This window comes from Notechis scutatus, chromosome 5 (assembly GCF_049901735.1).
Source record: "Notechis scutatus isolate UNSWTSFEM ecotype Mainland chromosome 5, rNotScu1.2, whole genome shotgun sequence".
Taxonomy (NCBI): domain Eukaryota; kingdom Metazoa; phylum Chordata; class Lepidosauria; order Squamata; family Elapidae; genus Notechis; species Notechis scutatus.
Window position 1 is genome coordinate 6,538,859 of NC_142013.1, and position 14,130 is coordinate 6,552,988.

At 44.4% G+C, this 14,130-nt stretch overlaps 1 protein-coding gene across 1 annotated transcript; it reads right to left on the minus strand.

Annotated features, from left to right (window-relative positions):
• Positions 1-1,333: 1,333 nt before the first annotated feature.
• On the minus strand, positions 1,334-10,262 carry LOC113420556 (taste receptor type 2 member 40-like). Its single transcript, XM_087967485.1, is given in 5 exon segments — positions 1,334-1,636; positions 1,638-1,809; positions 1,811-1,935; positions 1,937-2,103; positions 9,395-10,262. Coding segments are annotated over 5 exon segments (1,635 nt in total).
• Positions 10,263-14,130: the final 3,868 nt, after the last annotated feature.

Sequence of the window (14,130 nt, forward strand, 5' to 3'; positions counted from 1 at the left end):
GATGCTTGATTGGATTCAGTCCTCTCAAAGTCCCGCATATGGCTATTTATATGCTAACAGCAGCTTTAATTTTATTCAATCATTAAAAGTCAATTCAAATTTTTAAAAAATTCAGTCATTTACGAAACTGCATTTCGTAGGGGAGTTCTCTACGTCTAATTGAGAAAGCATCTAGAGACATGCACCAGGAGGATAAAATGTGGATATATAAGTATGCAAGGTATAAGAGCCATCCTTTCTGTTTCCTCTCTTTCTTCAGAAAAGTCTTAGGAATATTAGTTAGTCCTCGACTTACGATCACAATTGAGTCCGAGATTTCCGTGGCTAAGCAAGACAGTTATTAAGTGGATTTTGCCCCATTTTATGACTTTTCTTGCTACTGTTAAGTGAATTGCTGCAGCTCAGTGGTGGGATTCAAATTTTTTACTATCGGTTATGTGGGTGTGGCTTGGTGGGTGTGGCATTGCTTGGTGGGTGTGGCTTGGTGGGTGTGGCAGGGGAAGGATGTTGCAAAATCCCCGTTCCCTCCCCACCCCACTAACCTGCTTTCCAGCTCCGTTCTCCTGTGCAGGGCAACCAAAGAAAAGCCAGCCAATCAACTGGGACTCGGGAGGCGGAGAATAGATGGGGGCGGGGCCAGTCAGAGGTGGCATTTGCCAGTTCTCTGAAGTACTCAAAATTTCCGCTACTGGTTCTCCAGAACGGGTCAGAACCTGCTGAATGACCGCTTCTGATTATGTGGCCTCGGGACACTGAAATACAGGCCAGTTGCCAAACATCAGGATTTTTATTATTAGTTTATAATACAAAATACAAATGAAAATAGTCAGAAAATAGCGAAGGGAGAAGGGAAGGGGAAGGTGTTGGGAAAGAGGGGAAAAAAAAGAAAAGGCATTGACTTTGAACTCTCGTGGGTGCAGTAAAATAAGATAATAACATAAAACCTCCACTTTTTACTTTTTCGTAATGGTATAAACTAGCCATTTCTATAAAACAAGCGTATCATCATCCTCTTTTAACGACTCCATAATCCCTTGCGGGGTGGAATCTGGGCAACTGAATGGAGCTAGAAGAGTGTGTTAATGGCCAGATGCCTTTCCTGTCGCCAATGTGGAGTTTTGTTCAGCAGATATATTCTCATTGTGCCCAGAGAGAGAAATAATCGGTAAAACCCCAAATCAAGGTTTCACTTTCTTTTCTTCCCACCTCAAGCATAAAGTCCAGAAGCGGTTTCCAAGCCAAGCATTCGGATTTTGATGACACAACCAAAGGGTTGCTGCAATGATTGTGTGAAAAACGGTCCCTTTTTTCAATGCTGTTGAAGCTTCAGTCACTAAATGAACGGTTGCAACTTGAGGACTACCTGTAGTCTTTTTTTTTTTTGACGGCACGCTAGGTAAAGCAGGAGGCTTTTGAATGCTACCTTCAGCCTGAAATTAAAGAAAATTAACAGAACGGAGTGGACGGAAGGGCACACAGCAATCACCAGCAAGCAGGTGTTCCTTTTCCATCCTCTTCTCGCTTCGCAGGAAGGAAACCCAAGCTGTACGTCAGCTACAAAGCTGCAGACGTGGAATATTAGGAACGAGATTAGGGATTTGATGGCCGCGACGTGCGCCTCCGTCCTCGGATCCTTCAAACCCATGGTGCATCTGCCTCATCTGTTCAGTGTGTTTCCACAGGAATGCAATTAACAACGTGGACAAGGCCATGAAAAGCAGAAGTGGAAGGATGGCCCAAATCAGATATATGGAGAAGAACTTCAGGTAGGAGATGCTTCCTGTGTGGTCCTCCACGGTGATGTTCTTCGAAAGGCAGGCACGAAATCAAAGAGACCACCGCTGACCCACCCAGAAACAGGGGAACCATCTTGGCGATCCTCAGCTTCACCAGGACAAAGTACCGGTGAGTGAACGTGGCAATTTTGGCACAGTTAGAAGACACTGAGGCAGGCAGCAAACCACAGACAAGCTGTGCTGGTCAACACCAGGAGGACTGTCTGTATCCTATGGACATTCCACAGGTATAACAGGGAAGAGAATGTGCAGTGCAGGATGGTCCCCTGTAGGAGAATCCGAGAGAAACTGAGGCACATCAGGATGACTTCACAAGTGGGCGCATTTTTTCCCTTTCAGCCATGTTGAGTAGCTGGCAACCACAATAAAGCCACTTGCAACTATACCCATGAAGCTGTGGGCAGTGATCGCAACCTGGAAGATGGTTCGAAGAAGTGGGGACATTGTGAGGTGGAAATCCCCTTTTCTTCTCCTCCAGTGATCAGATCTTCTTGGTGGTCCCTCAAACGTCCTTGTGTTGACTTCTTTCAGAGATCGCATGGACAATTGGCTGGTTTGAGAACGGGATGCCTATATATATATACATACATACATACATACATACATACATAGATATATGCACATATACATATATACATATATACATATATACATATATACATATATACATATATACATATATACATATATACATATATACATATATACATATATACATATATACATATATGGATCTTTGGTTATTCGGGTTTTCTCCCGCGTAAGATTGGAAGTATCTAGGCAACGTTTCGATGAAGTCTCATTCATCATCTTCAGGCTTCTGTCTTCAGCTCTGTGCTTCTCAGAGTGATGTGAGCTTGCAGCTGCTTCTTCCTTTTAACTGCTAGTGGGGGTGTGACTTGATTGGGTGGGGGCTTGGCTGTGTTCTGATTGGGTGGGGGTGTGTTCTCATTGGTTGGGGGTTTGGCTGTGTTCTGATTGGTTGGGGGGTTGGCCATGTTCTGATTGGCTGGAGGTGTGTTCTGTTCAGGTGGGGGCTTGGTTGTGCTCAGGTTGGTCTTAGTTGCTGAAGACAGAAGCCTGAAGATGATGAATGAGACTTCATCGAAACGTTGCCTAGATACTTCCAATCTTACGCGGGAGAAAACCCGAATAACCAAAGATCCACATACAAATACCCGCGAGAACCTCAGAAAACATATACATATATACATATATACAAAACCCATCCATTTGACCAGATACAAACATTCCTTCTTAAGACCTCTTGATGGATGATAGGCCTCGTTCTCCCACTTTGCCTTTCCTCTCAACCAGAAAGTTTGTGGAAATTTATACTCTGTGTTGTATTATTTTCCGGTTGTTTGCTTTAGAAAATGCAAATACCGGACATCATTTCATTGTGGTTTTCATGCCAATGAACACACCTGTTGTGGCTCGCCAGCTGCTAGCAGAGCTGGTGGCAGACTTGGATGAGGAAGAGGTTGGGGCGGAACGTGGACCACTCCTGGAGTCTGGGGAAGGCTCTGATGGATGCTCTGCATCAGAAGCAAGATGGAACCAAGGCCGTCTGACATTTATCAGCTGCCTTAGGAGTCGGAGATAAGTGGGGAAGAAGAACAGCTGGAGCCTGTTCCAGATGCGTGTATGTACAGAGCTGCCGGGAGAGGAGAACAACTGTGGGACAGGGGCCATCTCAGGAAGAAAGGCACATGTGGATGCTGAATGGCCCCCTCCATGGCTGGGCAATAAATAGAAGCAGAAGGAGAGTGGTGTCCTAAGAGACACCAGATTTCTTTCGGAAGATTTGCTCATTGTGGTTCCTGTCTCTGCTTGACTGCTTGAGAGAGTTTAATTTACAGCTTTGCAACTAGAAGCTTCCAGTCTGGCAATTAATCCAAGGAACTGATAAGGTCTGTTCTTGCAATTCACCCTTGGAAGGATTATTGCCTGGACTTTTCTGTGTGTGAATGCCATGAATGCACAGTAGCTAAATAAAGAGGGGTTTTTGGGGGGACAAAAGAGGGTTTGTTTCTTGGCTCTGCTAAAGCTGGGTCAAAGCAACATCTACCCTTGTCACATTTGCCCTTCCTAGTTTACATTCTCCTCCTGAGTGTCAGATTTCAGATTCCCTGTTCCTTGGAGAGGACGCATAGCTTTCCTTCTTTCAAGCAGGCACCGAATAAAATGGCTTTCTCTGGTTTGGTTCAATGGACAGTTCAAGCTTTGGGGGTTAGGGGTGTATGAAGGCCAGTAATTGATTTTATAAAGGTGGAGAGGACAGATTAAGCCATGGTTTCTGGGCCTGTAGGCCTCTGCTCAGTTCCAGTGGGTTTGGTCCATCGTGTTTCGTGTTATTCCCTCTTATTTAAAATCAGAATCTGTTCTGACCCAAACCTGGTCCCAAGAGAGCAAACAAAAAGACACAGGCAGCAGTACAACCTTTTTATGTTTCAGAAGAATTCTGTTTCTTCACAGAAGAAAAGAACTCTGTTTCTTCACAGATAAAAGGCTGCTTCCAACTAATTAGCTCCGACAAGAAAGAACCTTGCCAAGTTTTTGCAAGTCTGCCAAAACACAACAGATAAGAAATAGTTTATAATACAAGAGTCTTCAAATACCAACTGGAATGTCCACGAGGCTGAGTTCAAAACGTCTTTGCCTTCTGCAAAGTACGTTCGCTTCACAGCTGGCTTTTATCTTCTTGAAGGAGGGGCTATTACCTTGCAGTCTTACTCCCGAGTCGCCCATGCTGTTGTAACTGCTCTTTCCTCCGAGCAATCCTGCATGCACACACACTTGGCACAGGCTCCTCGGGAACCTCCTTATCGCTGCTGCCAGCCCCCACAATCTCTGAAGGCAGCAGTCCACTCCCTAATGGTCTTGACTCCTCATCTGAGTCTTTGCTCTCCTCATTCGTCTGCACCTGCTGCCAGCTAACCACAACACAATCAGAACAGAGCTGGAAGGGGGCTTGGAGATCTCCTAGTCCAGCCCCCTGCTCAAACAGAAGATCCTATACCATCTCAGACAAGTGGCTATCCAAAATCTTTTTGGCATTTTAACTAAGGTGGGAGGCACTGAGAGACACAACTGAGCCCAAAATTTCCATCGCTAAACAGTTGCTCGGTGAGTTTTGCCCCCATTTGGTGACCTTTTGTGACACAGTTGTTAAGTCGATCGCTGCAGTTGTTAAGTTAATAATACGGTTGTTTGTTTAGTTTGCTTGTTATGCCATCATCTCCCCTACAAGGTGACCCCGTTAAGTGAATCCTCATTGACTTTGTTTGCCAGAAAGTTGCAAAAGGTGATCACATGATCCCAAGATACTGCAACCATCACAAATCCTTCCTTCCCTGCCTTTCCTTCCCCTTCCCCTGCCTTCCCCCTCCCTCCCTTCTCTTGCCTTCCTTCCCTTCCCCTTCCTTCCCTTTCCCTTCCCCTCCCTCCCTCCCTCCTCTGCTTCCCTTCCTTCCTTTTCCTTTCTTCCTTCCTCTTCCCCTTCACTTCCCCTTCCTTCTCTTTCTCTTCTCTTTCCTTCCCCTCCCTCCCTCTTCCACTTCCTTCCCTTTCCTTCCTTTCCCTTCCTTCCCTTCCCTCCCTTTCCTTCCCCTTCTTTCCTTCTCTTCCTCTTCTCTTCTCATTCTTTCCCCTCCCTCCCTCCTTCCCTTCCCTTCCTTCCCATCCCCTTCCCCTTCCTTCCCTTCTATTTCTCTTCTCTTTCCTTCCCCTTCCTCCCTCCCCCACTTCCTTCCCCTTCCTTCCTTCCCCTTCCTTCCCTTTCCTTCCCCTTTTTCCTTCTCTTCCTCTTCTCTTTCCTTCCCCTCCCTCCCCCACTTCCTTCCCTTCCCTTTCCTTCCTTTCCCTTCTTTCCCTTCCCTCCCTTTCCTTCCCCTTCTTTCCTTCTCTTCCTCTTCTCATTCTTTCCCCTCCTTCCCTCCTTCCCTTCCCTTCCCTTCCTTCCCATCCCCTTCCCCTTCCTTCCTTCTCTTTCTCTTCTCTTTCCTTCCCCTCCCTCCCTCCCCCACTTCCTTCCCCTTCCTTCCTTCCCCTTCCTTCCCTTCCTTCCCCTTCTTTCCTTCTCTTCCTCTTCTCTTCTCATTCTTTCCCCTCCCTCCCTCCCTCCCTCCTTCCCTTCCCTTCCTTCCCATCCCCTTCCCCTTCCTTCCTTCTCTTTCTCTTCTCTTTCCTTCCCCTTCCTTTCTCCTTCCCTCCTCTGCTTCCCTCCCCTTCCCCTTCCTTCCTTTTCCTTCCTTCCCTTCCCCTTCCCTTCCCCTCCTTCCCTGCCCCTTCCCTTTTCCTTCCCTTCCTTTCCTTCTCCTTCCTTCCTTTCTCTTTTCTTCCTTCTTTATGCAAATCACTTCACTCTGCTGATTCAAATTCAATCCGTGATCCGAGCCACTGTCCCAGGGCATTTTCCACACTTGCTATGACAGAGCCAAATGTTTCCCCGTCCTATATTTATGCGTTTGATTTATACAGCCCCCGTTTACAGCTTTACATTTCCCTCTGTTAAATTTCATTCTGCTGCTTTTAGTCCATTGTTCTAATCTATCAACATCATTTTCAATTGTATTTCTGTCCTCCGAGGCTCTGGCTATCAAATTTGAAGATTTGATAACAGTCCTTCCCATCTCGGCATCCAAGTCATTAATAAAAAATTTAAAAAGACCTGGGACACAACTGGGAGGAGTGTGGTGGCAGAGTGGAGGCCACAGTTCTTGTCCTGCCTTAGCCATGAAAGGATGGTGGTCACCGTAGATGACCCATTGTCGATGCTCATGTACGATTACATCCCACATAAGCCATGATGTATTCCGCTTGTCTTCCGTGTTTGCGGAATCTGATGGAACAGGACAGACAAGGACTTCAGAATTTCATTTCAACTGTCCTTTATTTATTTACGTATTTGATTTCTATAGCTGCCCAACTCAACCTATGACTCTGGGTGGCTTACAATTAAAAATAAATAAATATTACAGTTAAAAAAAAACACTAAAGAGATTGTAAAACTGAAAACAACAATGTTGAAATGAAGACACAGGCAGTCCTTAGTACTTCCTCCAAGTGAAAAAAAAACACCTAAGGCATTTGGGTACCAGAGAGATGTGCTGAATAAGAAGAAAAGTCATTTATTTTATTTTATTTATTTTATTATTTTTATGTTTTATTTTACTATTTTTTCCTGCTTTTATTATTTGTATAAACAACTCAAGGTGGTGAGCATGTCTAATAATCCTTTCTCTTCCTATTTCCCCCCACAACAACAACCCTGTGAGGTGGGCTGGGCTGAGAGAGAGGGGCTGGCCCAGAGGTGGGATTCAGCAGGTTTTGAGCAGTTCTGGAGAACCGGTAGCGGACATTTTGAGTAGTTGGGAGAACTGGCAAATCCCACCTCTGACTGGCCCCGCCCCCATCTATTCTCCGCCTCCCAAGTCCCAGCTGATTGGCTGGGTCTTCTTTGGTTGCCCTGCACAGGAGAATGGAGCTGGAAAGCAGGTTCGTGGGGTGGGGAGCGAATGGAGATTTTGCAGTATCCTTTCCCTGCCATGCCCACCAAGCCACGCCCACAGAACCGTTAGTAAAAAAAATTGAATCCCACCACTGGCCCAAAGTCACCCAGATGGTTTTCATGCCTAAGGTGGGACTAGGTCTCAAAGTCTCCTGGTGATTGGCCCAAAAATCAAAAACCGGGAAGGCTGACTGTTACCCTACCAGCAATACTTGGAGAAGAAGGGTTCCTAATTCAGCACACTAGATGAAAGGAAGATGCAGAAAACCAGGGAAGAAGAGTTACAAGGTAGCATGGGATTCTCACTCAGTTTCAACTATAAGAATTTAACAAGAATAAGAATTTAAATGTGTAAATAAAAATATGAAGGACCTTAACTCTAAAGAAAAAGAACATGCAAAGAGATGCAACCAACCAGTTTATCTTCTCCTCAGTTCAATGCAACCAGCATTAAAATCTCTATTATCTCTGTATATCCATCCAGCCATTCAGCTATCCAGCCATCCATGAACTTTGTATTTAATTCCATAGATGAATATTTTATTTTCAATGTTTCTGTTGCTCATAATTAGCCACTGAGAGTTTATGATACAGAGGAAGATTTTATGTGTGTGCCAGAGAAAGAGAGAGAGAGAGAGAGAGAAAGAGGTACATAAATGATAGCTAGCTAGCTCGCTGGCTATCTGGCTATCTGGCTGGCTGGATGGCTGGCTGGCTGGCTGGCTGGCTGGCTGGATGGATGGATGGATGGATGGATGGATGGATGGATGGATGGGATAGATAGATAGATAGATAGATAGATAGATAGATAGATAGATAGATAGATAGATAGATAGATAGATAGATAGATAGATAGATAGATAGATAGATAGATAGATGGACGGATGGATAGATGGATAGTTGGATAGACAGACAGACAGACAGACAGACAGACAGACAGATAAAAATGGAGAGACAGAAAAGAGAGAGAAAAACATTCATGTTCAGGTAGATATCATAAACTCTCAGTGTCTAATTATGAGCAACACAAGCGTTTAAAATAAAACACTCATATTCGGAATGAAGTATAAAGTTCTAAAAACCACAATCACCATGAAATCAATCAAACTGACGATCCCATCACTCAATATCATTCCAGGACAATGGGGATCAATTTAATTTCTAAGAAGAACTGCTCTACTAGCTAGGAGCTTCTACTGAAGAATGATAGCTATGCCTAAAATCTATTGGGAAAAATTTAACTTCAAGGCAAAACACACTCAACGGATTTTGCGTGAATCAGAACAAGAGCTGGTATGGGCTAAGACAATGTTTTACACACTGTTCCAAACCCACTAGTCCCATTTGAAACCTTGGGCTGGAAAAATGGCATCAACTTGAGTTCATAGTGAGCCACCATTGAGTAGATCCAACAGAATTAGCGGGTCTTGAGTTGTCATTAATGTTAATTCCATCCATAAGCTGTGAGGTCTTTGTTGCTCTCTGAACTAGGTTGTTTTCTTGCAGACTGTAAACTGTAAACATGGGGAAGTCAGTCCTAATGGTGAATTTGGTGATCCTGTTCCAGGGAAGTTTGGGAGAAATCCCACCTGAAACTCTAGAACTGGAACAGATTATCTAGTCCAGAGATGTCCAACCTTGGTGGAAGAGAATCTTTGTAGCTCCTGGTTGATCTATGTTGCTCTCACCTTGGTTGATGTTTCATGACCCAGCTAAGTAATATCATCAGTGCTAGAAGGGAGTGAGACTTCTAGTGATGATGTTACCTAGTTGGGTCATGAAAGGTCTGCAAGAAAAACCCCCAAGATCAGCTCAGGGAGCACCATAGACCCAAAGTCATCATCATTGTCATTGCTAGGTAACATCATCAGTGCAATTGTTTGAGCAAGAATGTCTATGGTGATTCTCAGTCGTTCCAAGTCATGGTTATCCCAAAGGTTTTTCAAGAGGCAAATGGACTTTCTTGGCTTTTATTTGAAGTTATTTCACTTCTCCTCCAAGAAGCTTCTTCAGCTCTGTGCATGATTTAAGATTTAAGCATGATTTCAGTCTGGGCCTTCAGTCCTTCATGTCTGTTTTCTCAGACACCAGAACATCTTGCTTAATCGTTCCCTTAGTTTGGAATTCATGACAATCAAAGCGACAGTGTGTCCTGAATTATATGAACTAACCACTGTTATGGAAACAACCGCTGCCCAGGGGCTGGGGGAAAAGGTCATTGAGACTTCCGCCACAAAGGTTGCGGCATATAAGATGAGGAAGGAGGTCAGGATTTTAATGGTCTTCGGATGAACGTCCATCCTTTGATCTCGAAAGCCAAGTGAGTTGTTCTGCATCCTCTTCACGTGGTGCACAAGGGAGTAGATTAAAAAAACAGAGGAAATGAAAAATATGACAAAAGATGGCAAAGTCCCTAGAATGTACAGCATACCAAAGAGGAACATCTGGGCCGTCACCTCATGTCTACGCTCTGTGTTGTTATAAGATTGGGGGTGATCCTCAATCCAGAGGAAAGGAAGAGCCGAGATCAAGGAAACCAGCATCACCACAACGAGCAGATGGGGAACCACGTTGGAAATCCTCAGCTTCATTTTCATGAGGATAGGCTGGGTGAAGTTGACAATTTTCACACAGTAGAAGACTCCCAGGCAGGTGGTAATCCACAGAGTGGCGGCATTGAAAAAGGTCCAGAAGAAAACGGTGACGTTTCCGGCGTATTTGGGTTGATTAATATCCAGGAAGTTAATACAATGTAAGCTGAGCGTGATTCCAAGGAAAATAAACCGGGTTAGGCTGAGGGACATCAACAGGAGGTCCGAACCTGAGTGTGTTTTGCTTTGGATCCAATCACGGCAGTCCGAAATAAAGATGAATCCGTTTGCAGTCATCCCCACGAGAGTCACAACTGTGATGATAAGGAGGCAGAGCCAGTTGTGAACTCCTGACACCGACATTGCTCCTCCACGGGTGTGTGAAACAGAAGCTGGTGAGAAGCCACCAGAGCTTCAGTGAGACAGACAGCATTTCCATAGCGCAGGATCCATTGCTGAAGCCTTTTTGTTCAGAAGAGTTTGCAACGTTGCTGAGATTTTATTTAGGGCTGTTGTTGGCAACGTAAATATTACACAGCCAAGGACGTTTGCCGCATTTGCATGCTCTTTTCCACAGCTGTGTGTATTTAGGGTCAGCCGTTAGTGCATCGTGAAGAGCAATTTCCTCTCCCTTAGGCTGAGTCTCCAAGGAAAAGAAAGCATTTAACGGTGGGTATTTTAAGCAATACTCCAAGCGGTGCAGTGGCCTAGAAGCAGAGCTGTCTCCTCACAATCAGGAGGTTGTGAGTTTGATCCTAGGTAGAGGCAGATATTTCTCTCTCTGGGCACAATAAGAATGTATCTGCTGAACAAAACTCCCCATTGGCAACAGGAAAGGCATCCAGCCAGTAAACACCCAGTTCCATTCAGTTGCCCAGACTCCACCCTGCAAGGGATTACGGGGTCATTAAAAGAAGGTGATTTCAAGCAATCCTCTGGCCTGCCTCTGTCTTCTAATATTTCAGGTGGGTTATGAATAACAGCCCATTTCTGGAGATTCGATTTGCAATGAAGATGCCAACTTAGACAGAATGAAGGAGAGCTGGCTAGGCAAGTCGGGTGATGTCATTGTCTCACTAGGTTTCTTGTTCAAGAGCTTAGACATAAAAGGAGGTCAGGGCTGGAAGTTGCACAGGTTTCCATTCTCATGGCCAAGCTAAAGTGAGAGACAGACTAAGGGCCTGGACCTGGGGCACCAGGACAGATGGAAAACCCTGTTAATGTTCTGGAGTATCCTTCTGCCCAACAGCATCCCCCTGACTTTGCAGCAGAACTGGTTTCAAAGGTGTTGCTGAAGGGCCCAAAACCTCTTGGGAACTTCAAATCCACCTTGAGACCAGTATGTCGGGAGGGTCTCAGCAGTTCATCATTGTCAACTTGTCTTAGATAGTATCTGCTCTCTACACACCAAGCAGGTCTCAGATTAGAAGAGAACGTAGCTCAGAGTTGAACTGCAGAGTCCTTGGTGCTCTCTGAGTTTGGTTGTTTTCTTGCAGATGTTTCATTACCCGTTACCCAACTAGGGTAACCCCCTCCCTCCTTCTCCTTCTGTTCCTCCCTCCCTTCCTTCTTTCCTCCCTCCTTTTTATTTTTTATTTTATTTTTTATTTTATTTGGTTTGTCAATTGCTTACAAGATAATAGGTATAAGTAAAAACATAGTTATGAATACATGGATATATATCAGAAAAATAAAAGAAACAATAGGACAGGCACATTGATGCGCTTATGCACGCCCCCTACAGACCGCTTAGGAAAGGGGTGAGGTCAATAGTAGACAGTCTAAGGTTAAAGTTTTGGGGGTTTGGGGAAAAAACCACAGAGTCAGGTAGAGTATTCCAGACATTGGCCACTCTGTTGCTGAAGTCCTATTTCCTGCAATCAAGTTTGCTGCGATTAACCTTGAGTTTGTATCTATTGTGTGCTCTTGTATTGTTATGGTTGAAGCTGAAGTAGTCATTGACAGGTAGGACATTGCAATGTATAATTTTATATACTATACTTAGATTGGACCAAAGGCGGCGTAGTTCTAGGTTTTCTAGGTCTTCTGTTCTTCCTTCTTTCCTCCCTTCCTCCTTCCCTTCCTTCATTTCTTCCTTTCCTTCCTCTCTCCCTTCCTCTCTTCCTCCCTTCCTTCTGTCTTTCTCTCTCTCTTCTTTCCATCCTTCCATTTCTTCCCTTCCTTCCTCCCTCTCTCTATTTCTTCCCTTCCCTCCTCCCTCCTCTTTCCTTCCGTCCCTCCCTTCCTCTTCTTCCTTCCCTTTCTCCATCCCCCCTCCCTTCCTTCTGTCTTTCTCTCTATATTCTCTCCCTCCTTCCATTTCTCCCCTACCTTCCCCCCTCTCTTTATTTCTTCCTCCCTCCCTCCCCCCTCCTTCCTTCCTTCTTGTCAAAGCAAATTAATATGTCATTGATTGCACCGCTTTGCTTTTTGCGGTTCCTCTCTCTCTCTCTCTCTCTCTCTCTCTCTCTCTCTCTCTCTCTCTCTCTCTCTCTCTCTCTCTCTCTCTCTCTCTCTTTCTTTCTTTCTCTCTCCATTTCCACTCAAAAAACACCAGATCAAAACTGTCCTTTTTCCCATACAAAGCGTCCTCTTTCTCCAATAGGCTTCCTGACGTTCTCCCCCTTTTCTCCCATTCACCTCCTGACAAACAACTCCGAGAAAACCAAAGAGCTCCCAGCCAACCTGGTCTTGATTGTCTGGCTCTGTATTATTTGTTTGCTTAGTCTGAAACGAGGCTTCGAGTGCCTCTGATAAATTACTGCTCTCACCCGAGCTAGGTGCTTGTTTGTTGAGTTATGAGATTCCACTTCCCAACCAAGATTGCTCAGAAATGAAAAGCTTAGATAACAGCTTTCCCCTAGAGGAAGGGTTCTTTCACCAACCCTCTTAACAAAACACAAGAAAGCAATTTCAGGGAAACACAGGATGGTGCTATGCAAACTCCAGCTGGCAATCCATACACCGGGCAAGGCAGATGAGATTTATGTAAATATCCCTGTGTACAAATAATAGGAACACTCGCTAATGAAATCCAGCCTGGATTTGCAACCTCCCTTCAGGAGAAGAAATGAAGCCTCTAAGTATCTGTCTTTTTTTTTTTTAATATCTTTTCCTGAGGAACGAAAACTAGGTGTACAGGTAGTCCTTGATTTATGACCACAATTGAGTCCAATATTTCTGTTGTGAAGTGAGACATTATTAACTACCTACCTACCTACCTACCTACCTACCTATCCATCCATGTATGTATGTATGTATGTATCTATCTATCTATCTATCTATCTATCTATCTATCTATCTATCTATCTATCATCTATCTATCTATCTATCTATCTATCTATCTATCTATCTATCTATCTATCTTTTTACCTATCAATCCATCCACCCATTATCTATCTATCTATCTATCTTTTTACCTATCAATCCATCCACCCATTATCTATCTATCTATCTATCTATCTATCTAACTATCTATCAATCAATCCATCCATCAATCCATTATCTATCTATCTATCTATCTATCTATCTATCTATCTATCTATCTATCTATCTATCTATTATTAAACTTATTGGCCACTCATCTTACCCCAGAGCAACTCAACCACAATCACCCTCAGATGTATGTAGAAATGACACAGATTAAACTTGAAAATTGGGATTATAAGGCTGTTTCTTGAAATCATCGCAGAAGGAGCAGGGTCGTAGGTCTTAAAGTCAAGGTAAAGGTTCCCCTTGCACATACATGCTAGACATTTCTGGCTCTAGGGGCGGTGCTCATCTCAGTGACAAAGCCGAAGAAGAGCCAGCGCTGTCCAAAGACGTCTCCATGGTCGTGTGGCCGGCATGACTAAAAGCCAAAGGAGCACAGAACGCTGTTACCTTCCCACCAAAATGGTCCCTATTTTTCTATCTGCATTTTTTTACATGCTTTTGAACTGCTAGGTTGGCAAAAGCTGGGACAAGTAATGGGAGCTCACTCCATTACACGGCGCTAGGGATTTGAACCGCCGAACCGCTGACCATTCTGATTGACAAGCTCAGTGTCTTAGACACGGAGCCACTGTATCCCTTGCTGTCAGTCTTGCCTCTCCCTGATTTTTAAACTCCACAGCCTGCTTCTTGTTTAAGCCGATGTTTTCCGAGAAAAGCAACAACAATCAGGTTTCCATCCCAAATAGGCAATAAGACAAGCAACTGTTGCTGTCATTTGGAATTTCTCTTTTGCTGT